The sequence below is a fragment of the Mirounga angustirostris genome, unplaced genomic scaffold (assembly GCF_029215605.1).
Source record: "Mirounga angustirostris isolate CCGP_5_RB_7025 unplaced genomic scaffold, mMirAng1.0.hap1 SCAF_11, whole genome shotgun sequence".
NCBI lineage: Eukaryota > Metazoa > Chordata > Mammalia > Carnivora > Phocidae > Mirounga > Mirounga angustirostris.
This window is the reverse complement of record NW_026991719.1, coordinates 48,317,808-48,343,242: the sequence shown is the minus strand read 5'-3', so window position 1 is coordinate 48,343,242 and position 25,435 is coordinate 48,317,808. Positions and strand designations below refer to the sequence as shown.

The following is a 25,435-nucleotide window of genomic DNA, read 5'->3' as shown; positions in this document are numbered from 1 at the left end:
AACCATCAGACACCCCCAGGTCACAAGAGTCCCTACTGCTCCATGTTTCAGTCTGTCTGGCTGCCCTAAAGTTCTTTCCCCACTGTTACTGGTCTGCACATCTGTGCCCAGTCCCTAACGTGGGAGACTATTGAGCTTGGGAGGTGCAGGATCCTGAAGGCTCTCTTCCTCTTCTATTTATCTTCAGATATCTGCCTGTGGAATCATGGCTCCCTGCTTCATACCTCAAAATCAACCACCTGGGATATTCTGTTTGTAGAGATCCAGATATATCTTCTTACTGATTCTTTTTTTTTTAAGATTTTATTTATTTATTTGACAGATAGAGAGCACAAGTAGGCAGAGAGGCAGGCAGAGGGAGAGGGAGAAGCAGACTCCCCGCCAAGCAGGGAGCCCGACGTGGGGCTCAATCCCAGGACTCCAGGATCATGACCTGAGCCGAAGACAGCCGTTTAACTGACTGAGCCACCCAGGCGCCCCATATCTTCTTACTGGTTCTTACTTGGCTGATTTTGTGGGTGTTCCGAGTGGTCTGGTAGATATCCAGCTCAATTCAGGGGACTGGTTGGAATAGGGTCCCCTACTCCCCCCCATCTTTTCCTCCTCTTTTTTCCCAATGCCTGCTTTTCATGGCCTATGTGCTAAGAATTGTGTTTACAATTTTAAGTCATTAAAAAGAAAATTTCAAGACACATGAAAATTAATATGAGATTCTGTGTCCATAAATAAATGAAGTTTTATTGGAACACAGTTATACTTACTTTTTTATTCATGGTTTATGGTTGCTTTTGTGCAACAGTGACAGTTGAGTAGTTGTTTCAGAGTCTGTACCCTGCAATGCCTAAAATATTTACCATCCAACCCCTTACAAAGTAAGTTTGTCAGCCTATGGTCTATAGTACAGATTAGTGTGACTAGTGTTCTAATGTATAAATGTGTTGGGGTATTTATTTAAAACTCTTGTTTTAGAATCTTAAGAGAAAATAACTCAAATCTCTGAAAAAGTTAAACAAACTTGCTCCAGTGTTAGCAAGGAAAATTATCTTTAGTTTCAAATTATGTTGCAGTATAATAAAAAAAAAAGGTCCATATAGTGTGAAAAAAGAAAAGGAGCTGGCTGACACCAATGCCTCCCCTCACCCTCCAGGATAAACACAGAGCCACTCGTGGGAAGCACGAAGCTCAACAGCACCTACAATGACTGCCTAAATTGCATACACTAAGCCGCAGCCCCCTGCACTCTGGCGGGCCTACCCTTTTCAGTTTAGCTTACCTCAGTCCCAAAGCAAAGGGCTCCTGCTCCAGAAGACCAGGACAAAACCCTACCCACACCACATCAACCAACCAGAGTTCTCCAGGCCTCAGTTCCAGTGGAGCTGGTGTCAAGTTTCATTACACAGGAAGACCGGAACCCACCTGGATAAAAGTTTCCACATTCAGGCCAGGGACCAAATACTACCCACAGTAAGCAAGAATATGTATGCAAACTATTGGCCTGATGGATACAAGCCAAAACACAACAGCAGAGTTCACAGCACACACCACAGACACTCCCTGAAGTGCCAGAACCTAGGCACTACATGACCTCTTGTTCATAAGGCCTTTACTTTCAGGATAAGGAGACATAACTGAGTTTCACCAGAGGGAGGTGGATTTTGTTTTAGGGCTTCCATTTTGCTCTAGTGAATTAAGTTAGAGAAAACTCATTTTAAAAAAGCACAGGCAGCAAAAGAAAAAATAGAATAAACTCCTCAGAATTTGGGTGCCTGGGTGGCTCAGTCAGTTACACTGTCTGCCTTCTGCTCAGGTCATGATCCCAGGGTCCTGGGATTTAGTCCCATGGTGGGCTCCATGCTCAGTAGGGAGTCTGCTTCTCCTTCTCTCTCTGCCCACCCCCCACCCCACTCATGCTCTCTCCCTCTCAAATAAATAAAATCTTTTTAAAAAATTCCTCAGAATTTAAAAATTCTGTGCTTCAAAATATCCTATCAAGAAAGAAAAAAAAAGAGGGAACATTTGTAAATCATGTATCTGATAAGGGATTTATAGAGAATTTATAGAATATTTGCAACCCAATAAGAAAAAGAAAAATATAGGTGCAAGAAATGACAGCGCATCAGGGTGGGGCACAGTTTTGGCTCCCCTTTCCCCCTTGTTGGGCATGAGGAGTCTATGGGGCACCCGCTGCTGCTGCTGCTACTGCCACCACCACCACAACTGGTTGCTATCTCTATGGCAAGGAGGAGGAGTACTAGTTCAGTGACACAAGTACAAAAATAAAGGATAAAGTATTTTATGAAACAAATCTTCAATTGAGTATAACATTTTGATGCTTGGTATCTAGATTCCTTGTGCCCTCACTATGCCAGCAGTAACTGTAGATCATAGCCAAAGAATTTGTGTAGTTTGGGCTTGCCAACTGGATGAAGAGATGGAAAAAATTCATCCAATTATTTGAAAATATAATTACGTTGCTATGGACACAGAGTTTTCAGGTATGGATGCAACACTTATTGGAGAATTCAGGAGCAATACTGGCTATCAATACCAAATATTATGATGCAATGTAGACTTGTTAAAGATAATTCAACTAGGACTGACATTTATGAATGAGCAAAAAGAATATCCTCCAAGACCTTCAACTTGGCAGTTTCATTTTAAATTTAATTTGACAGAGGACATGTATGCCCAGAACTCTATAGAGCTACTAACAACATCTGGCATCCAGTTTAAAAAAACATGAGAAGGAAGGAATTGAGACTCAGTACTTTGCAGAACTTCTTATGACATTGGGAGTGGTCCTCTGCAAAGGAGTCAAATGGTTATCATTTCACAGTGATTATGACTTTGGCTATTTAATCAAAATGCTGACAAACTCTAACTTGCCTGAAGAAGAACATGACTTCTTTGAGATACTTTGATTATTTTTTCCTCTCATTTAAATGTGAATTACTTCATGAAGAGCTGCAAAAATCTCAAAGGTGGTTTACAAGAAGTTGGTGAACAGTTAGAGCTAAAACCAGTAAGACCACAACATCAAGCAGGATCTAATTCATTGCTCACAAGAATGACCTTTTTCAACATGAGAGAAGTATGAAAACATCAGTGCCTTTTTCTCAATTGGTTCTCAGGTTGAGAACACTAAAAATGTTATGGCAAAAAAAGAAAGAAAAACATAACTAAAAATGAGCATATTATCTGAATAGACATTTCTCCAAAGATGATATACAAATAGTCATTAAGTGCAGGAAAAGATACTCAACATCATTAGTCATTAAGGAAATGCAAATCAAAACCACAATAAGATGCTACTTTATATCTATGAGGATGGCTATAATAAAAATGCTAAATAATGACAAGTTTTAGTGAAGATGTAAAGAAATTGAAACCCTCACACACTCCTAATGGGAATGAAAAATAGTTCAGCCTCTTTGGAAAACAGTCTGGCAGTTCCTTAAAATGTTAAACACTAGGGGAGGGGGGAAAGATGGCAGAGGAGTAGGGGACCCTATTTCCCCGGAATTGAGCTGGATATCTACCAAACCACTCTGTGCACCCACAAAACCAGCCTGAGATGTAAGAAGATCTGGATCTCTACAAACAGAATATCTCAGGCAGTTGGTTTTGAGGTAAGAAGCAGAGGGCCGTGATTCTGCGGGCAAATATTGTAGGATAAACGGCAGCGGGAGGGTGCATGGACATGGGGATCCTACACCGCCGGTGAGTGACAGCTCCACGAGCTGCAGACGGGGCAGACTCACAGACTGGTAGCGTCGGGAAAGAACTTTAGGGCAGCCCCCAGGGTGGAAAACCAGACTGGTGGGGTTGCGGGCACATGAACCGCAGCCCCCCCGGACAGAAACCGGAGCCACAGTCACACACACGCGAACTGCAGCCTCCGAGATGGAAACCCAGTGTGCCAGGGATGCGCCGGTGAACTGCAACCCCCAGGGGTTGAAACCCCAAGTGGTGGAGTCGTGCACGTGTGAACTGGGAAAAGCTGGTGGTTTTAGGAGCACAAAGGGCAGAGATGTGCCCCGACCTGGAGGCAGGACTGGGAGCACTGCAGAGGGGCACACAACCCAGGAAGCTGCAGTTTATAGAAGCACAGACAGAAACAGAGACAGTGTGGACTGGAGGGCCCACTGAAGAATAGACTGAGGTCTCTCTGCTCTGAGGCAGAGGGTTGGAAACGGTCTCTTCTGCTCTGACTCACGGAAGAGATGCGGAAAGCCCCCAGGGAAAGGTGCCAGAGAACAAAAACCCCAAAGACTGATTCCCACTGAGCCCATCCCCCTCCACAGGGGTGCAGGGCAACTCCGCCCAAACAGTGTTGCCTGAGTAACAGCGTGGCAAGCCCCTCCCGCAGAAGACAGGTGGGGAAAATAAGAGGCCAGCAATCCTAAGGTCCCAAGAAAACAAGTGCATCTTGCTTGGGTTCTGGTCAATAATTTGGACTCTATACATTCCCTCAAACACCCATCAACAGAATGACTAGGAAGAGGAGCCCCCAAAACAGAAAAGACTCAGAGATTAGGACTTATGCTGCAGATTTACAAATGGATGCAGATATAACCAAGATGTCGGAGATGGAATTCAGGCTAGCAATTGTGAGGACAATGGCTGGAATGGAGAAATCAATTAATGGCAACATAGAGTCTCTAAGGGCAGAAAAAAAAGCTGATTTGGCAGAACTGAAACATGCTATCAATGAGATCCAATCCAATCTAGATAATCTAACAGCTAGGGTAACTGAGACAGAAGAGAGAATAAGTGATCTGGAAGACAGTATAATAGATAAAAAGGGAAAAGAGGAGGCCAAGGAAAAACAACTCAGAATCCATGAAAATAGAATCAGAGAAATAAGTGACACCATGAGGGGTTCCAATGTCAGAATAATTGGAATCCCGGCGGGAGTGGAGAGGGAGAGAGGGCTAGAAGATGTATTTGAGCAAATCGTAGCTGAGAACTTCCCTCATCTGGGGAATGAAAAAAAAATTCGAGTCCTAGAGGCAGAGAGGACCCCTCCTAAGATCAAGGAAAACAGGCCAACACACCGGCATGTAATAGTAAAACTCGCAAATCTTAGAACCAAGGAAACCATCTTAAGGGCAGTTAGGGGGAAGAGATTCCTTATGTACAGAGGGAGGAATATCAGAATAACGTCAGACCTATCCACAGAGACCTGGCAAGCCAGAAAGGCCTGGCAAGACATACTCAGGGAACTAAATGAGAAGAACATGCAGCCAAGAATACTTTATCCGGCAAGGCTTTCATTTAGAATGGATGGAGAGATGCAGAGCTTCCACGACCGGCAGAAGGTGAAAGAATATGTGACCACTAAGCTGGCCCTGCAAGAAGTATTAAGGGGGCTTGTATAAAAGGAGAAAGACCCCAAGAGTGATCTACAACAGAAATTTACAGGGACAATTTATAAAAACAACGTCTTCACAGGCAACATGACAATTAATTCATATCTTACAATAATCACTCTCAACGTGAGCCTAAATGCTCCCATAAAATGGCACAGGGTGGCAGATTGGATAAAAAGACAGGACCCATCCATATGCTGTCTACAAGAGACTCATTTTGAACCTAAAGATACACCCAGACTGAAAGTGAAGGGATGGAGATCTATCTTCCGTGCCAGTGGACATCAAAAGAAAGCTGGGGTAGCAATTCTTGTTTCAGACGAATTAGATTTTAAAATAAAGTCTGTAATAAGAGACACAGAAGGACACTATATCATTCTTAAAGGGTCTATCCAACAAGAAGATCTAACAACTGTAAATATCTATGCCCCCAACACGGGAGCAGCCATCTACATAAGCCAACTGTTAACCAAAATAAAGAGTCATATTGATAACAATACGTTAATTGTAGGAGACCTCAAAACTCCACTCTCAGCAATAGACAGATCATCTAAGCAGAAAATCAACAAGGAAACAAGAGCTTTGAATGATACATTGGACCAGATGGACCTCACAGATATTTACAGAATATTCCACCCTAAAACAACAGAATACTCATTCTTCTCGGTGCACATGGAACTTTCTCCAGAATAGACCACATACTGGGTCACAAATCAGGTCTCAACCGATACCAAAAGATTGAGATTATTCCCTGCATATTCTCAGACCACAATGCTTTAAAACTGGAACTCAATCACAAGAAAAAATTCGGCAGAAATTCGAACACTTGGAAGCTAAAGACCACTCTGCTCAAGAATGTTTGGGCCAACCAAGAAATCAAAGAACTTAATTCATGGAAATCAATGAGAACCAAAACACATCGGTCCAAAACCTATGGGATACTGCAAAGGCGATTCTAAGGGGGAAATACAGAGCCATCCAAGCCTCACTCAAAAAAATAGAAAAATCCCGAATTCACCAACTAACTCTACACCTTAAAGAACTAGAGAAAAATCAACAAACGACACCTAAGCCATGCATTAGAAGAGAGATAATTAAGATTAGAGCAGATATCAATGAATTAGAAACCAGAAACACAGTAGATCAGATCAACGAAACTAGAAGTTGGTTCTTTGAAAGAATTAATAAGATTGATAAACCACTGGCCAGACTTATCCAAAAGAAAAGAGAAAGGAGCCAAATTAATAAAATGATGAATGAAAGGGGAGAGATCACGACTAACACCAAGGAAATAGAAACAATTATTAGAAATTATTATCAACAACTGTATGCCAATAAACTGAGCAATCTGATTGAAATGGAGGCCTTCCTGGAAACCTATAAGCTGCCAAGACTGAAACAGGAAGAAATGGACAACCTGAATAGGCCAATAACCAGTAATGAGATTGAAGCAGTGATCAAAAACCTCCCAAAAAACAAGAGTCCAGGGCCTGATGGATTCCCTGGAGATTTCTACCAAACATTCAAAGAAGAAATAATACCTATTCTACTGAAGCTGTTTCAAAAAATAGAAACAGAGGGAAAACTTCCAAACTCATTCTATGAGGCCAGCATTACCTTCATCCCCAAACCAGGCAAAAACCCCATCAAAAAGGAGAATTTCAGACCGATATCCCTGATGAATATGGATTCCAAAATCCTCAATAAAATCCTAGCTAATAGGATCCAAAAATACATTAAAAGGATCATCCACTACGACCAAGTGGGATTTATCCCCGGGATGCAAGGGTGGTTCAACATTCGCAAATCAATCAATGTGATAGAACACATTAAGAAGAGGAGGGAGAAGAACCATATGGTCCTCTCAATTGATGCGGAAAAAGCATTTGACAAAATACAACATCATTTCCTGATTAAAACTTTCCAGAGTATAGGGATAGAGGGAACATTCCTCGAGCTCATAAAATCCATCTATGAAAAACCCACAGCGAATATCATCCTCAATGGGGAAAAGCTGAGAGCCTTTCCCTTAAGATCAGGAACACGTCAAAGGTGCCCACTCTCACCACTGTTGTTCAACATAGTACTAGAAGTCCTAGCAACAGCAATCAGACAACAAAAAGAAATAAAAGGTATTCAAATTGGCAAAAAAGAAGTCGAACTCTCTCTTTTTGCAGACGACATACTACTTTATGTGGAAAACCCAAAAGACTCCACCCCCAAATTAGTAGAACTCATCCAGCAATTCAGTAATGTGGCAGGATGCAAAATCAATGCACAGAAATCAGTTGCTTTCTTTTTTTTTTTTAAGATTTTATTTATTTCGGAGAGAGAGAATGAGAGACAGAGAGCATGAGAGGGAGGAGGGTCAGAGGGAGAAGCAGACTCCCCGCCCAGCAGGGAGCCCGATGCGGGACTCGATCCCGGGACTCCAGGATCATGACCTGAGCCGAAGGCAGTCGCTTAACCAACTGAGCCACCCAGGCGCCCAATCAGTTGCTTTCTTATACACTAACAATGCAACTGTAGAAAGAGAAATTAAAGAAACGATTCCATTTACAATAGCACCAAAAACCATAAATACCTCGTAATAAAACTAACAAAAGAGGTAAAGGATCTATACTCTAGGAACTACAGAACACTCATGAAAGAAATGGAAGAAGACACAAAAAGATGGAACAATATTCCATGCTCATGGACCGGAAGAATAAACTTTGTTAAAATGTCTATGCTACCCAGAGCAATCTATACCTTCAATGCCATCCCAATCAAAATTCCCATGACATTTTTCAAAGTGCTGGAACAAACAATCCTAAAATTTGTATGGAATCAGAAAAGACCCTGAATCGCCAAGGAAATGTTTAAAAAGTAAAACAAAGCTGGGTGCATCATGTTTCCCGATTTCAAGCTATATTACAAAGCTGTGATCACCAAGACAGCATGGTACTGGCACAAAAACAGACATACAGACCAATGGAAAGGAATACAGAGACCAGATATGGACCCTCAACTCTATGGTCAAATAATCTTTGACAAAGCAGGAAAAAACATGCAATGGAAAAAAGAAAGTCTCTTCAATAAATGGTGCTGGGAAAATTGGACAGCCACATGCAGAAAAATGAAACTCGACCATTCTCTAACACCATTCACAAAGATAAACTCAAAGTGGATGAAAGACCTCAATGTGAGACAGGAATCCATCCAAATCCTAGAGGAGAACATAGGCACTAACTTCTTTGACATCGGTCACAGCAACTTCTTTCAAGATACGTCTCCAAAAGCTAGTGAAACAAAAGCAAAAATGAACTTTGGGGACTTCATCAAGATCAAAAGCTTCTGCACAGCAAAGGAAACAGTCAACAAAACAAAGAGGCAACCCACAGAATGGGAGAAGATATTTGCAAATGACACTACAGATAAAGGGCTGGTATCCAAGATCTATAAAGAACTTCTGAATTCGAACACCCAAAAAACAAATAATCAAGTCAAAAAGTGGGCAGAAGAGATGAACAGACACTTCTCTGAAGAAGACATACAAATGGCTAACAGACACATGAAAAAATGTTCATCATCATTAGCCATCAGGGAAATCCAAATCAAAACCACACTGAGATACCACCTTACACCAGTTAGAATGGCAAAAATGGACAGGGCAAGAAACAACAAATGTTGGAGAGGCTGTGGAGAAAGGGGAACCCTCTTACACTGTTGGTGGGAATGCAAGTTGGTACAGCCACTTTGGAAAACAGTGTGGAGTTTCCTGGAAAATTTAAAAATCGAGCTACCCTATGACTCAGCAATTGCACTACTGGATATTTACCCCAAAGACACAGATGTAGTGAAAAGAAGGGCCATATGCACCCCAATGTTCATAGCAGCCATGTCCGCAATAGCCAAACTGTGGAAAGAGCCAAGATGCCCTTCAACAGACGAATGGATAAAGAAGATGTGGTCCATATATACAATGGAATATTACTCAGCCATCAGAAAAGATGAATACCCAACTTTTACATCAACATAGATGGGACTGGAGGAGAGTATGCTAAGTGAAATAAGTCAAGCAGAGAAAGTCAATTATCATATGGTTTCACTTATTTGTGGAACATAAGGAATAACATGGAGGACATTAGGAGAAGGAAGGGAAAAATGGGCGGGGGGAATTGGAGGGAGAGATGAACCATGAGAGACTATGGACCTGAGAAACAAACAGGGTTTTAGAGGGGAGGGGGGAGGGGAGATTGGTTAGCCCGGTGATGGGTATTAAGGAGGGCACGTACTACATGGAGCACTGGGTGTTATACGAAAACAATGGATTGTGGATCACTACATCAAAAACTAATGATGTATTGTATGGTGACTAACATAACATAATAAAATTAAAAACTACAAAAATAAAAAATAAATAAAATGTTAAACACCTGGTTACTATATGACTTTCCTAGGTGTATACTCAAGAGAAATGTAAACATTGTGTCTACATAAATACTTGTATGTGAATGTTCATAACAATGCTATTCACAATAGCCAAAATGTAGACAACCCAAGAGTCCATCAACTGATGAATAAGTAAATAATATGGTATATCTGTAGAATGGATGTTTCTTTGGAAATAAAATTAGTGCTACAAAATGGATGAGCCTTGAAAAACATTTTGCTAAGTGAAAGAAGCCAGACACAAAATATCACATATTTTATGATTCATCTATGTTAAAAGACTAGAATAGACAAATCTATACAGACAGAAAGTAGATTTGTGGTTGCCTATTGCTTTGGGTTCTGCTGAGAAATGGTCAGTGACTGCAAATGGGTGCAAAGTTTCTTTCTGGGGTAATGGAAATTTTCTTAAACTAAGTGTGGTTATGTTTGCCCAATCCTTTAAATACTAAAGCTACTGAATTACATAATTTTAAAAGGTGAATTTTATAGTATATGTATTATATCTCAATAAAGCTGTTATAAGAATCAATGAAATCAATTCTCTTTACAACCAAGGAAATAAAAAGTGTATTAGTATCTCAATTAATGGAGGAAAAGCATATGACAAAATTCAACATATATTTGCAATAAAACCTTTCAGCAAACAACAAGTAGAATGGAACTTCCTTAACATGATAAAAGACATCCATAAATAATCTATAACATCATATTTAATCATGAAAGACTGAATATTTAAAAATAGTAAGAATGACCTCTCTCACCACCACATTTCAGCATCATACTGGAAATGCAAGCCAGGTTAATAGGAGGGAGGAAAAAAGGAAAGAAAAATCTAAAGTGCAAAGAGAGAGAGAAGTTGGGATAAGAAATAAAGACACTAATGATGGCGGAGATGAGGAAAATGATGATGATGATGTGAAGAAAAGCAGAGAGATATCCGGGGCAAGAGGTGCTGCATGACAGCTCTGGTATTCCCCACTTTATTGCCTTGCTACTTGCAGCAGGTCCTGGAATGACAGCTGGATCCTATAACTTTGTCTCATGGCAGTTCTGCTAGGTGACAGTGGTAAGAGAAAATAGCCCAAGAGAGGTCAAATTCTTATGGTATAACAGGGCTGGGTTGGGCCTCAATGGGGACCCTGTACCTCCTAAGTCAGGTGATTTTGCCCTGAAGGAAGGAAAAGTTCCAACTTATCCATTGTCATCGGCTCCAACTGTAACTGAACATAGCTAGAAAGTGGCTAAAAATGGAGGTAACAACACAGGCAGAAGTCCGGCTTGACAATTTGACCTCTGAAATTCTGTCCAATCCCATGATTCTCATGTATATAATGTACGTTTCATAAAATGCTATCTTAAAACTCATAATTTTATTAAGTCTCCATTTAAGGTATTTTATACTCACATAAATAATAGCAATAAAATCAAAAGAGAAAAAAGGGAAATTGATTATAGAAGACTCCTCAAAAAGGCCTACATATTTGTAAGTAAAAAATAAAACTCTCAAAAAAAACTCTCTCTCTGTTTACAGACCATATGATTGTCTATGTAGAAAATCCCAAAGTATCTGCAAAAAAAACCTCCTAAAGCTAATAAATGAGTTCAACAATTTTGCAGGGTATAGAGCCAATATACAACAGTTGGTGACATTTCTATATACAAATACTAAACAAATGATATAAGATTATTAAAAATTACATTCATATTAGCACCAAAAATGTGGTACTTAAGACTAAATCTAATAAAATATGTGCAGGATCTGTGTGCAGAAAAATATAAAACACTGATGAAAGAAATCAAAAGCCTAAGTAAATGGAGAGATATAACGATGATTAGTTAGAATACTAATAGTGTTGGGACATCAGTTCTTCCCAGTCTGATCTAGAGACTGAACAAAATCCATCAAGAGTTTTGTAGATATCAACAAGCTCATTCTAAAATATGTACATAAAGTCAGGGTAAAATAGAAGAGCCAAACATGTATATTAAAGGAGTAGAGAAGAAAATAACATTGGAAAAGTCACACTATCAATTTCTAGACTTATTCTAAAGCTCTGTAATTGAGAGAGTGGGTTATTACAAAAAAAAGGGGAGGAGTTTATGTGAGATGATGAATATGTTAATTGACTTGATTGCAGTAATTCTTTCACAAAATATACATATATTAAAATACCATATTGCATACCTTTAAAAAATCATGTTATACAACCCAAATATGTATCATGTTTTTGTCAACCATGTATCAATAAAGCTGGGGGAAAAAAAGAGGGTTTTGGTGAAAAGATAGACCACTTGTTCAGTGGAACAACATAGAAAGGGTCAAAATAGATGTACACAAATGTAGTCAACTGATTTTGGACAAAGGGGCAAAGGCAATTCAAAGAAGAAAGGATAGACTTTTTAGCAAATAGTATCAGAAAACTAGACAACTATTTGCAGAGAAACAAATTTCAATACAACCTCATACCTTAAACAAGAGTTCATTCAAAATGGGCCATAGACCTAAATGTAAAGTGTAAAATTCTAAAATTTACAGAAGAAAGCACTAGAGAAAATCTACATTGGTTTGGCAAAGAGCTTTAGACATAGAACCCACAACAGAATCCATAAAATAAAATAAAAAATAATGGCACTTCATCACAATTAAAAACTTCTGCTTTGTGAAGAATACAGTTAAAGGTCTAAAAGTACAAGCCACAGAAAGGGAGAAAAATATTTACAAATCACATAGATGAAACCCTCAAAACTCTAGAATAAGAAAACATGGACCCAGGTTTTTTTTTAAAGGCAAATATTCAGAAAAGACACTTTAACAAAGAAAATATACAGATGACAAATATGTTTATGAAAAGATGTTCAGCATCATTAATCATTAAGGAGATACAAATTAAGACCACAATGCAACTGGTTAGTGTACACCAATGAGTGTGGCTAATAAAAAATAAAATCGTGACAATACCAAATGCTGAGGAGGATCCAGAGCAAATCAATCTCTTGTACATGCTGGTACACTTTGCAAACTGATCCCAGATTTCTTTCTTTTTTAAAAAAGTTTTTTTTAAGATTTAATTTATTTATTTGACGGAGAAAAACACAGCGACAGAGGGAACACAAGCGGGGGGGGGGAGGTGAGAGAGGGAGAAGCAGGCTTCCTGCTGAGCAGGGAGCCCTACGACGGGCTGGATCCCAGGATCCAGGGACCATGACCTGAGCAGAAGGCAGACGCTTAACGACTGAGCCACCCAGGCGCCCCCCAGATTTCTAAGAGATTAGAAAAAAGATGAAGGAAATAAAGAGTGCTAATATTTTGCTGCAAAACTTGGAGAATGAGAAGTGGATTTAAGGTGGATTGTTTTATTCAAATGAATTCTCTGAATTTTACACGATTTCCACACTGTGCATGCAATTCTTTTGTAATCAGTGGAAAAATTTAAAAAGAGAGGAAAAAAGAAAAATATCCTCAAGATGTAAAGTCTGGTAATAACCAGATACTAAAAATTATATAGATATTGGGTCAGGATGGCAGATTGAGGCGCGTTTCTCTCGTCCTACTTCAAATCCTTTTTAATGACAGGAAAGGCAGGTTTCGGTATATAAAGAATAACTCCAGAAGGGCACGGGGAAAAGAAAGGGCAGATTCTTGGAAGATGGAAAGCAGATGGGGCAAGGGCACTGAGGTGGGGGCTGTGGTGAGAAGACTAGGGGCCCTGAACTGAAGAGGGGGCGCCGGGGGCGGGGGATTGTGGGCCCAGAGGCTCCCTACTTTGGAAAGGGGCGGAGCTGGGAGCCAAGGAGAGCCTCCCAGGTCCAAGGCAATGGTGGGTGTGAGTCTTGGGGATGGGGTGGGGGAGTGCGGTGTTTGGCAGGAAGGGGAGGCCTCTCTCCTGGCAGGAAGCTGCGCTACGGGAAGAGGGAGGAGACTGCGGCGGCGGCAGAGGCTGGTGGGAGCCAGATGTGGCAGTGCAGCTGCCGCCAACAGTGAGGCTGAGGGCCCGTGAGCCGTGAGCCGAGTGCTGGGGACACCGCATCAATCCGCTTCACCTTCCTCACTGCCCTCCAATACACGCTTCCCGTCTACGGATCCTCCCCTCTCAGCTCGTGCAAGCACTCAGCTCATCGCCTGCTGATCCTCTTTCACCACTGGCTCACAGCGGAGGCAGCGCTGCAAGGTGTCCCATTTGGGCACGTGAGGGCCGCGATCCCCGGACTTGGGGAGGTGGGCCCTGGACTAGAAAACTGGAGGTTGGGGGTTGGTGGGTGCCCGGCGGGAAAATTGGGGTCGGTGCTCCGATGGGTGATGAGGGAGACTAAGAAGGGTAATTTGGGAGCTGTGGTATGTGTGTTGGGGGGAGCTGAAGAACACCTGAATGATGTACAAAGGTAGCCAGGCATGAAAATACATTTGTTGTAGGCGCTCAACAGGAATATGGGGATGACCAGGAAGAAACATGAAGGAGAGATGAACACCAGGCATGGGGATGGGAGGCAAAAGGGATGAAGAATAGATGGCAATAGGAAGGGGACAAGGGGAGTGGCAACATCAGTAGAAATGGAGTAATGGCGTGGGGGCTAAGAAATGGTAAATATCTGTGTTTGGGATGGGGGCTCTAGGATGACAACAGAGGATCAGGCATTATGCAAAAGAGCCTACTCCCTCTATCTGGGGCCTCAAACCACTATAACCACCACAACCACCTCCTCTCTAATCCTGCAGCACAGCCAAAGAAGCCTGGAGGGAGGGCACTGAAGGCAAATATGCAATAGCATCTTGATAGCCAGTATTCCTGCTGGACACATCTGAATAACTTGGGCAGAATGTACGTGGTGCCCAGGGAATTTGCAATACAGAGGGGAAAAAGCTCACACTATAATACACCAAATATTTCTCCCTAGCCTCTTTCCACCTCCTGCAGGTATGAAGACCCTTCACAAAAAGGCAGCTGCAGGGCAGCAAACCAGAGAAACTGTTGATCATCACATCAGATCTGCAAATATGAGGAAGAAAAAGACCTGTCAAAAGAAACAGAGGGGCAGACCTTCATCCCAGCCTCGAAGGAACATAGTGGGCTGCAGAATTTCACATGGATGGAAGGAAGGTGATGAGCCCATCACTCAGTGGAAAGGAACCGTTCTGGATCAGGTGCCTATCAATCCCTCTCTTTATCTGGTCAAATATGATGGAATTGACTGTGTCTATGGACTGGAACTTCACAGAGATGAAAGGATTTTAAAGCTTAAAATCCTTCCTGATAAGGTGCCATTTTCTCGAGTCAGAGATGTGCACCTTGCAAATACCATAATTGGTAAAGCTGTGGAACATATGTTTGAGGGTGAGCATGGTTCTAAGGATGAATGGAGGGGAATGGTCTTAGCCCAAGCACCTATCATGAAAGCCTGGTTTTATATTACCTATGAGAAGGATCCTGTTTTATACATGTACCAGCTTCTAGATGATTACAGAGAAGGAGACCTCCGTATCATGCCAGAGTCCAGTGAGTCTCCTCCAGCAGAGAGGGAGCCAGAAGGAGTTATAGATGGCCTCATAGGTAAACATGTGGAATATACCAAAGAAGATGGCTCCAAAAGGACAGGCAAGGTCATTCACCAAGTCAAAGCCAAACCCTCTGTGTATTTCATCAAGTTTGATGATGATTTCCATATCTATGTCTATGATTTGGTGAAAAAGTCCTAACTGTTAGGGTAAACTTTGCCACATTTGTGGAGGCAAAAATATGTTTTGGATACACACAAAAATGTTACTTTTCAGTGCATTTAAACTTAAGGATCGCTTTTAACCCAAAATCTTAACCAGCATAACTGTTACTTGTTCTGAAAAATACAATTGTATATGGACATGACATACTGTGTAAGGAATTTGTCTTGTTGAAAAGATTGGGTGTGTTTGGTGGATGGAGCATGAAAGGAAGGGACAGCTGTAAATGCAGGCTATGGATAAACTTAGGCTACTATCATAATTAGTCATCTAAAAAAGGAATAAGAATTAGCTGATCTGGTCTAGAGAGGGAGGAGGAGAAGGAACTAGAGATGGCCTCTGGGGGGAGGAAGAAGGGGAGGTGACTGCTTAGGAAGAGGTGGGGCAGAGCCAGAAATGGAGAGGCTCTCTGGGGGAGAGATGACCTAAGAGAGAGGCACCCAAGTGGGAGGGGGTGGAGAATTAACAGAGAGAGTGAAGTCTTGGGGCTTAGAGGAAAACAGAATACCTTGAGAAGAAAGGGAGACAAAGAAGCTTTGAAGAGGTCCAGAGCAAGGAGGAGAAACAATTTGGTAGGAATCTGGAGAGGGGCTAAAGGATACTCAAAAGGAGGGTCTATGCATGAGTAAGGAGCCAGAAGGGGAGGAACACTGAGGAAGAAAGAATTCCACAGAGAAAGACTGATAGAGGAAGTGAGAACACAGAAAAGGAGGTATGGGGAGTGGGGCTCGTGAGAGATGGGGAGGCCCAGGAAAAAGTTGGACTTCTGGCAGTATGCACATTGTTCTCCCTGGCTCTGTGCAGAAAGGATGTGAGAGCTGTCAAAGAACCAAATGGATTGTAAGTTCCCTAGAATGGAATTTTGACAAGGATGACTCAAAAGTTAAGCAGGAGCCAACTTTATACCTAAAAGGCTTTTCTTACTTCAGGGAGCTCATGCCACACCTGCCAAGTAGAACCCCAAACCTTAGCCTAAACACACTGACCTGACACCCCATGAGCAGGGGGCTGTGAACAACCTCCTCACTTTTCCCAGAGGACCCAGGTGCAGTAAATCTTGGACCTGAAGTTCTTGGTTCATTCCCCCTATGCTGGATAAACTGTTCTTGTGGGGAATGGGTCAGCGGGGTGCTCAGGACTTAAGAGATGTGCCACCTTGGGATTGGAAAGTATTTTATCAAAAAAAAAAAAAAGGAACCTTGCTGAACACAGGTACAGGAGTCCCCTCGCTGTTCTTTCCCCTACTGGACTGTGCCTTGCCTCCCTATAGAGGAGGGGCATCAGAGGATTGAGCCTAATGTTTCTCTCCAGGACATGGGGAGTACTTGACAGTCCATGCTTCTCTCAGCAGCTGCCTGAAACCACAGGTGGCTCCACCCAATGCTTCACTGAATGGAGGTCTGCTGCCTCCAGAAGCCCCATTCAGGCTATACCCCAACAAAGCTGGTGGCTACCGACCCTTCACACGTACATCCTGGCCAGTCTTGCCCACGGAAGTTTGCGCAGTTCTGTTTCCAGATAAGATGAATGGCATGGAGCAGTTGGGCTGGGAGTTGTGACTTTGTATAACTAACTCCTTCAACTGTATAATGCCACATACAGGGGTGGTGGATTGTGGGGAGAGGGTGAAATAATCCCAATAAAGTCCCTCAGAAATACTGTGTCCTGACACATTGGGTCTGTGTTCTCTTTTTCTCCTCCCTCCTTGCCTTTCTCCAGTCCTGCTGTGGAAGTTTCCTTCAAAACCCTCTCTCACACTTCACTAAATATACCCCTGCCCTCGAAGAAGATATAAGGTGACCCCACTGCCCAGCCTTCCCTAACTCCATGCATAGGAGGGAGAGGGAGAGGCAGAGAGCTTCCAGAAGTCAAAAGGTGGTAATTCCATTTCATTCTTTCCACCCAACATAACCTGAAGCTGTTTGCTTCAAGAAATACAAAAAGCAAGCCCACCTCAGCATAGCAGGCATTAGTTTTCTTTCATACATCACAAAATTCAGTCTGACAAAATACCTGCTGGCCACCCATTGGCCAATTTCAGCCAGCTATCATGTTTTGTTTGATCCTGATGTTTTCATTTGTTATTTTTAAATTAGCTACTGAGACATGTGGGAAATTTCACATTAAAAAATCCATAATTCTGGCCTGCCTGAAAAAAAAAAAAAAGCAATAAACTGAGGATTAGAGCCCATATTCCAGCAAGGATACATGCAGGTGGGTGTGAGGAAGGGCTCAGCCCATTTTAGACTCTGAATGCTCTCTCAGCTTGGCCATACCTCTAGTTGGCCTGCTTCACTCCAATAAAAATCCCAGTTGTCCCCTGGAGGCATTTGCCTTTACAGTTTTGGAGCTAGATCCATGGGAAACTGCCTAGCCCCCCTTTTGCCTTACTTTCTCCCCATTTGCCTTTGAATTCATTTGTTTTATCTTTGTCCTCCAATACTTATTTTAGGTGGGGTTTCTGCCAGGGAGTCTTCTAGGGACAGGTACTGATGATATAGTAATGAACAAAAGAAATAAATAAAATAATCTTAACCTCATGAGACTTACATTTTAGTGTGGGAGACAGATAGTAGCCAAGATACAATAAGTAAAATACAAAGTATTTTCAAAGTGGTAAGTGTTAAGAAGAAAAAATAAATAAGGCAAGGAATGGAAAATAGGAACTTCAGGTTAAAAGCTGAAATTATACCAATAGGGAGTCCGGAGAAGGTCTCACTGAGAACATGACTTTGGAGTAAAGACCTGAAAGCAATTAGAGAACTGGCCCTGTGGCTATCTGGGTAAGGAACATTCCACATAGAACAACAGCAAGTGTTGAGGCTCCAGCCAGGAGTAATCTTGGCATGTTCAAGGAATACTGAGGATACCAGCATTTCTGAAACTGATTGAACAAGGTAGAGAATATCAGAAAGTGAGTTCAGAGAAGTGATTTGGATCTGGGAGAAGCAGATAGCTTAGAGACTTTAAGGTCCTAGAATGAAATTTGGTTTATACACTGAATGTGATGGGGAGCCATTTGAGTATTTTTAGCATAAGCACGACTTAATTTGTCTCATATTTGAACAGGATCACTCTGGCAACTCTGGAAAGTAATGTGTATGGGGTTCAAAGATGGAAAAGGGGATTTCAAATATACTAACAAAACAGTGGAAAGCCCTAGAAATAAGTTTGCATATAGGAAACTTGAATCATAATAAAAGTGACATTTCACATGAATGATGAAAAGACATTTTATTCAATAAATGATGCTGCAACAATTTTTTTGTCATATGCCAAAAAATAAACCCCTAACACAGATAATACATTCCAAGTGGGAAAAAAAGGTAATGCTTCAATTTGGAAAGTAACACTTATAAAACTTTAAAAATATAAAATAGAAGGGGCACCTGGGTGGCTCAGTCATTAAGCTTCTCCCCTCAGCTCATGTCATGATCCCAGGGTCCTGGGATCAAACCCCACATCGGGCTCCCAGCTCAGCAGGAAGCCTGCTTCTCCCTCTCCCACTCCCACTGCTTGTGTTCCTGCTCTCCCTATCTCTCTCTCTCTGTCAAATAAATAAATAAAATATTCTTAAGAAATTTAAAAAATTAAAAAAATAAAATACAAAATAGAAGTTGATATTTATATTTTTTCCTATGAAAATGCATAAGATTTCATTTCAAGATAAAAAACACCACAGGTATTAAAAGAAAAATCTAATAAATTTGATTATTTTAAAATAGACATGTTTTCATATTCCTATACATTTTATTCATTTTCATATTGCATATTTTAAAATATGCAAAATTTCAAAAACCATCATATGCAAAGTGGAATAAAATGAGATTAAGCTACAAATTTTGATAGTTAAAATGAATGAAATAACAAAACTACATTCAATGATAAAAAACCAAACAGTCCATAGGAAACTTGGCAAAAAATATGAACAGGCAATTCACAAAGAGATCACATGATCAAAAAACATATATTATCTTAATCTGCTCCCCATTACCTTATTGTATCTTTTCTATAACATATGTCATCTTCTAACATACTATATAATTTACTTAGTTAATATATATATTGTTTTCCTACCAGAATGTAATCCTTGAAAGTGCATGATTTTCCTTGCTTTGTACTCACCAATGTATTTCAAGTTCCTATAAGAGTACCTGGAATATAGTAGGTGCTTAATATATATCTGTTGACTATATGAATCTCATCATCAAATACAAAAATGGTAATTAAAATAACATGTTTTCACACACATCAGATCAACAGCATATGTGAAGTTGGAAAATATGTATTGACCAGTTAAACAAGTGGCATATTCCATCCGCTGTAGGTGAGTGTTTAATCAGAGAGAAATTTGCCATTATCTAGTGATTTTCAAGATGGCATATTTCCAGCAATTTCACTCTTGTATATTGATGGAAGGCAATTTTGTATGTATCTCATATGTTTTTGCACATTTTGCAAGCAAGACACTGTTCTTTTTTTAAAAGCTATCTTTTGGAAGATGTTTGAATGGGAAACTGCTTTGGAAGATAAAGACAGGATCTCTCTCTGAAGTAAAGAGCAAGTTTGCTTAGAATGTTTGGAAGTTAGAGAGTGATTCCCTCTGGAGCAAAGTACAGGAATGCTTTTTCCAATAAAGTATTGTCTCCTTCAAGAACAAACACAAAGGATGCTTCCTGCTCATTATAAAAGTCTGAAGTTTCCACACTGAGGTTTCCTCCATTGTAATGCAACCTACCTTATAGGTAGTGTCATGTGACAAATTTGCATCACCCTATGGAAAGTGGGACTCAGTTTTCTAGGATAAAAATGCTGATATTCAGACAATTGCTATTACTGCAAATAATGAACTACCCTTTGTCTCTGACTCAGAAATCTCAGGTTTTCTTCAGGCACCCAAGAAACAATGGCAGACTACATCATTAGCTCACAAATAATTTTATAATCTTCACAGTTCTTGATACTTGTAGCAATGAGGATAGGATGCTGATAGAAGCATGGCTTTCTGTAAGAGGAAGAATGAAGACCTCACCAGATAATTAATGGAATTTGAAGATAATTTATGTGAATTGGTGGTGAATTACAGACAAGCTATGAATAAATACTCTTCCCTCTTTAAATGGAGAGGAATTGGAGAAGTGGTTGCAAAATGAGAGCTGGTGGTTCCCTGTCCACAATGAAGATCAAACTTTATATGCACCCATCTAAATATGCCAGAAAATTTTGGCAAAGAGAGAAAATCAAACTTCTATGGCTCTGTTAGATAGGGATGCTCAAAACATGATTCTATAATCAAACAAAAAAAGCAGAATCAGTGAAATTTTGGGGGCAAATTCTGTGTACTCTGGGTGTTACCTCTAAATCTGAGTATATAGCAGGAACAGATGCTTGTATTTCCCTGCTCCATAAGGCCCAAATGAGATTCAGCCACATGTAGAGAAGTGTTAGTGGAACACATAAATCACTCTCCCACCAGTCTCCCTGTCTCCTCCTGAGTGAATACAATCCCAGGAGGAAAAATGAAAATTACAGGTCAAAGACTTAAAAAGAAGCACAGGTAATAAGTAAGAGGTTGAAAGATGTGTAAAAGTCCAAGATCTTTTTGCATGCAAGTAAAAATGTCTCCAATTATGTTCCTTATACTCCTTTAGGGTTGCCTAAACTCACTGACATTTGCCAAAATTGTATAGGTCAGAATTTAGTGCAAGTGCTTCTATACTTTGATTTCCAAAATTTTCACTACATACTTGATGCCCTGATTATTGGCAATCAGAAGTCTCTATCTCAACAATTCAGGCTATGGTATCACACATTCCCTAGAAAGGGTAGCCAAGAAACCCCAACAAAATTCCAGAGCCTACTTACCAAGTAATGATTCTTAGTACTATGTAGGCAATATTTATAATACTCATATAACCAAACTCGAGTCTGTCTACCTGATGTACAGCAAAGTCAATCACTGAAACATCAGGTAGGCAGCAAGTAAAGAGTTTAATTGAGACAAACCAAATGAATAAGGCCTTAAATCTGCCTCCTGGAATGGGGAAAGAACAAGTTTTTGTTTGTTTTTTCATGATCATAGGCATTGAGATTGCACACATATTGATGAAAAGTGTGGAGAAATTTATGACTATTCATGAGGAAAGATGTAGCATGTGCATTGAGCAGACATATATGTAACATATATAACATGTTCAATTTGGGGTGGAGACTTACTATCAGAAGGAGGCAAAATTCACCCCTGAAGTCAGGAGGTTATCTTAAGACAAGAAGGTGGGGCTATGGGTATGCTCAGAGAGCTGTATGAACTGGACTGGGTCTTAGGATATTTATCTAAGGAAAGAAATTCAGGGCCTTGCTTATTCATAGGCTGGAATCATATCATTTGATCTTGAGTCCAGGCTTCTGCAAAGACGGGGGGTGGATTTGTTAGTAGGGTCTGAAAAGACATGATGGCTGATTAGAGAGAAATAGTTCTCTGAAAAACAAGCTGTAAGCTTTCTGCTAGTTTCAAACTTATTAACCATATGGGGCACAGTTTCAAATCCCTCCTGAGTTATGATCAATTCTCAGTCTTCAGAAATTGGAACGATGACTGCTGTGGCTACTTTCTTATCTCTGGTAAGGTAGGTTTTGGGTAAAGAGCAATTTTTGCAAATTTAGCTGTAACGTGCCTATGTGTAAGACTAAGTAGAAGTTTCTAATTTATATGTCACATCAGCAAGAAAATAGAAGCAACAAGGAGTGAGACATGCTAAGCATTTCCTTGTTATAATTTGTCCTTCAGGCAATCAAAGAAAACTTGTTTCTTCATCCCCTTTATAATGAAAAATGATGCCGAACACCTAAGTGAACATTTTGGACATTGAAAATGTTAATGATTGCTGGGGTATTCTGCTTTGTGCTTTATATCTAATATCTACAAATCACCATCTTTTGAATGGGGCCCGCAAAAAAAATCTGTTATAAAAACTGCCACACACGCTGTGTCATGCTCTCTAATTTTGGAGCCACACAACAGTAATGAACCATTTGAGCTATAAGTATCTGAGAGTGACTATCCATTGGACCCTCCAAAAAGGGTAAGCAATCTCTGTCTGGATGCATAGTTACATTACTAAAATTTTTAAGCATTCAAGACAATGCTGCTTTTTTGTAGATATGAGGGTATTCTAAAATCATAATAACATACATAGGGGGATGCCTGGGTGGCTCTGTCAGTTAAGCAGCTGCCTTCGGCTCAGGTCATGATCCCAGGGTCCTGGGGATCGGGTCCCACATTGGGCTCCTTGCTGAATGGGGAGCCTCCTTCTCCCTCTGCCTGCTCCTACCTCTGCCTGCTGCTCCCCATGTTTGTGCTCACTTGCTCTTTCTCTCTCTCTGACAAATAAATAAAATCTTTTAAAAAATAATAACATACATAGGAACAAAAAATAATAAACTTGGTAGTAGAGGAAGATGGAAGTGGAGTAGGGGGACACCAGGCTTGTCTAACCCCACGAACACAAGATAACTATCAAACCATCCAAAACACACACACACACAGAAATAGACCTGAAGACTGACAGAACAAACTCAACAACTAAATATAGAAAAGAGGCCACATTGAAGAAGGTAGGAGGTGAAGAGACGTGACTTAGGGGAGAAATTTATTGCAGGTGCAGCAGAAAAGAAAGAGCCCTGGTCATGGTAAGGGCAAGAGAGAAAGAGGAGCACACAGAGGAACACACAAGGAGAACATTTCCCCAAAGCCATTGGCTGAAAGGAGCTGAATTTCTTGAGTTCCTGCAACCAGGAGGGCTTAAAGCCTGGAGTTTTAAAGGTCAGCTTGCTTGGCTGGGATAGAGCCCCCAAGGCACAGCTCTGCTCCTGGAGGAAAGGCAGGCAAAGAACCGAGGGGCAGACTGCAGGAAAACAGTGATCTGGAAAATGTTTGGGGAACACAGGGTGGTGATTATTCGTTTTTCTCTGAGCTTGACCCTGAGAAGCAGCATTTGTTCCCCTGGAACAAAGGAGCTGAATGGTGCCATTTCCCTCACCCAAACCTAAGCATAAACACAAAGCCACCTGCAGAAACTCACCAAAGAAATAATGGCTTTGAATGACACACTAGACCAGATGGACTTAACAGATATATTCAGAGCATTTCATCCTAAAGCAGCAGAATACACATAATTCAAGTACACATGGAACATTCTCAAGAATAGATCACATAGCCTGGTGATATGTATAAAGGAGGGCATGTATTGCATGGAGCACTGGGTGTTATATGAAAACAATGGATCATGGATTAGTACATCAAAAACTAATGAAGTATTATATGGTGACTAACATAACATAATAAAATTTAAAAAAAATAGATCACATACTAGGTCACAAATTAACCCTCAACAAGTACAAGAAAATCGATCAAACCATGCATATCATCAGACCACAATGGTATGAAACATAACTACAAGAAAAAATTTAGAAAGATCACATATAAATGGAGGTTAAAGAACATCCTACAAAAAAAAAATGAATAGGTTAACCGGGAAATTAAAGAAGATATTTTTTAAAAATACATGGAAGCAAATGAAAATGAAAACACAACAGTCCAAAACCTTTGGGATACAGCAAAAGCAGTTCTAAGAGGGAGGTGTACTTCAATACAAGCCTATTTCAAGAAGCAAGAAAAGTCTCAAATACACAACCTTACACCTAAAGGAGCTATAAAAGGAACAGCAAACGAAGCATAAAACCTGCAGAAGAAGGGAAAAAAAGATTAGAACAAAAATAAACGATATAAAAACAATCAAACAAACAAAAACAGTAGAAGAGATCAATGAAATTAAGAATTGATTCTTTGAAAGAATTAATAAAATCAATAAACACCTAGCCACACTTGTCAAAAAGAGAAAGGACTCAAATAAATAAAATCATGAGTGAAAGAGGAGAGATAACAACCCACACTAAAGAAATACAAACAACTATAAAAGAATATTATGAAAAACTATATGCCCACAAATTGGGCACTCTGGAAGAAATGAACAAATTCTGGGGTGCCTGGGTGGCTCTATTGGTTGGGCATCTGCCTTCCACTCAGGTGATGATCTTGAGGTCCTGGAATCGAGCCCCATATTGGGCTCCCCACTCAGCGGAGAGTTTGCTTCTCCTTCTCCCTCTGCTTGCTCTTCTGCCTGCTTGTGTTCTCCCTCTCTCTCTGTCAAATAAATAAATAAAATCTTTTTAAAAAAAGGAAATGAACAAATTCCTAGAAACCTAAAAACTACTAAAGCTGAAACAGGAAGTAACAGAAAATCCGAAAAGCCCATAACCAGCAGTAATCAAAAATCTCCCAACAAACAGAAGTCCTAGACCAGATGGCTTCCCAGGGGAATTCTACCATACTTTTAAAGAAGAGTTAATACTTATTATTCTCAAATTGCTCCAAAAAAAAAAAATAGAAATGGAAGGAAAACTTCCAAACTCATTGTATGAGGCCAGCATTACCTTGATTCCAAAACCAAAGACCCCCCCACCAAAGGAGAATTACAGGCCAATACCCCTGATGAAAATGGATGCAAAATTTCTAATGAAGATACAAGTAAATTGAATCCAATAGTACATTAAAAGAATTATTCACCACGGTCAAGTGGGAATTATTCCTGGGCTACAGAGGTGGTTCTATATTCGCAAAGCAATCAACATGATACACCACTACAATAAAAGAAAGGATAAGAAACATATGATCCTCTCAACAGATGCAGGAAAAGCATTTGGCAAAATACAGCATCCATTCTTCATAAAAACCCTCAATGAAGTAGGTATAGATGGAGGATACCTCAACATGGTAAAGGCCATATATGAAAGACACACAGCTAATATCATCTTCAATGTGGAAAAATTGAGAGCTTTTCCTCTACAATCAGGA

The 25,435-nt window shown here is 40.4% G+C and overlaps 1 protein-coding gene and 1 pseudogene across 4 annotated transcripts; both read left to right on the top strand.

The window, feature by feature from the left end:
* The first annotated feature begins 2,493 nt into the window (after positions 1 to 2,493).
* On the top strand, positions 2,494 to 4,433 carry LOC123841698 (CCR4-NOT transcription complex subunit 7-like; annotated as a pseudogene).
* Positions 4,434 to 13,718: 9,285 nt separating this feature from the next.
* Positions 13,719 to 15,667, top strand: LOC123846857 (spindlin-2). 4 transcript variants are annotated; one of them, XM_064574131.1, is made up of 2 exons: positions 13,719 to 13,978; positions 14,723 to 15,667. In XM_064574131.1, exon 2 carries the CDS (start codon positions 14,725 to 14,727, stop codon positions 15,499 to 15,501), a length of 777 nt encoding a protein of 258 aa, XP_064430201.1. In that variant the 5' UTR covers positions 13,719 to 13,978; positions 14,723 to 14,724; the 3' UTR covers positions 15,502 to 15,667. The 4 variants fall into 4 exon arrangements, with proteins under 4 accessions (XP_064430201.1, XP_045734800.1, XP_054364199.1 ...); XM_045878844.3 differs by having other exon boundaries at positions 14,703 to 15,667; XM_054508224.2 differs by having other exon boundaries at positions 13,719 to 14,025.
* The last annotated feature ends 9,768 nt before the right edge of the window (positions 15,668 to 25,435 follow it).

What these genes read in the sequence shown, in the direction of transcription:
- LOC123846857 (XM_064574131.1), top strand. Translation starts at nt 14,725, where the DNA reads ATGAAGACCCTTCACAAAAAGGCAGCTGCAGGGCAGCAAACCAGAGAA.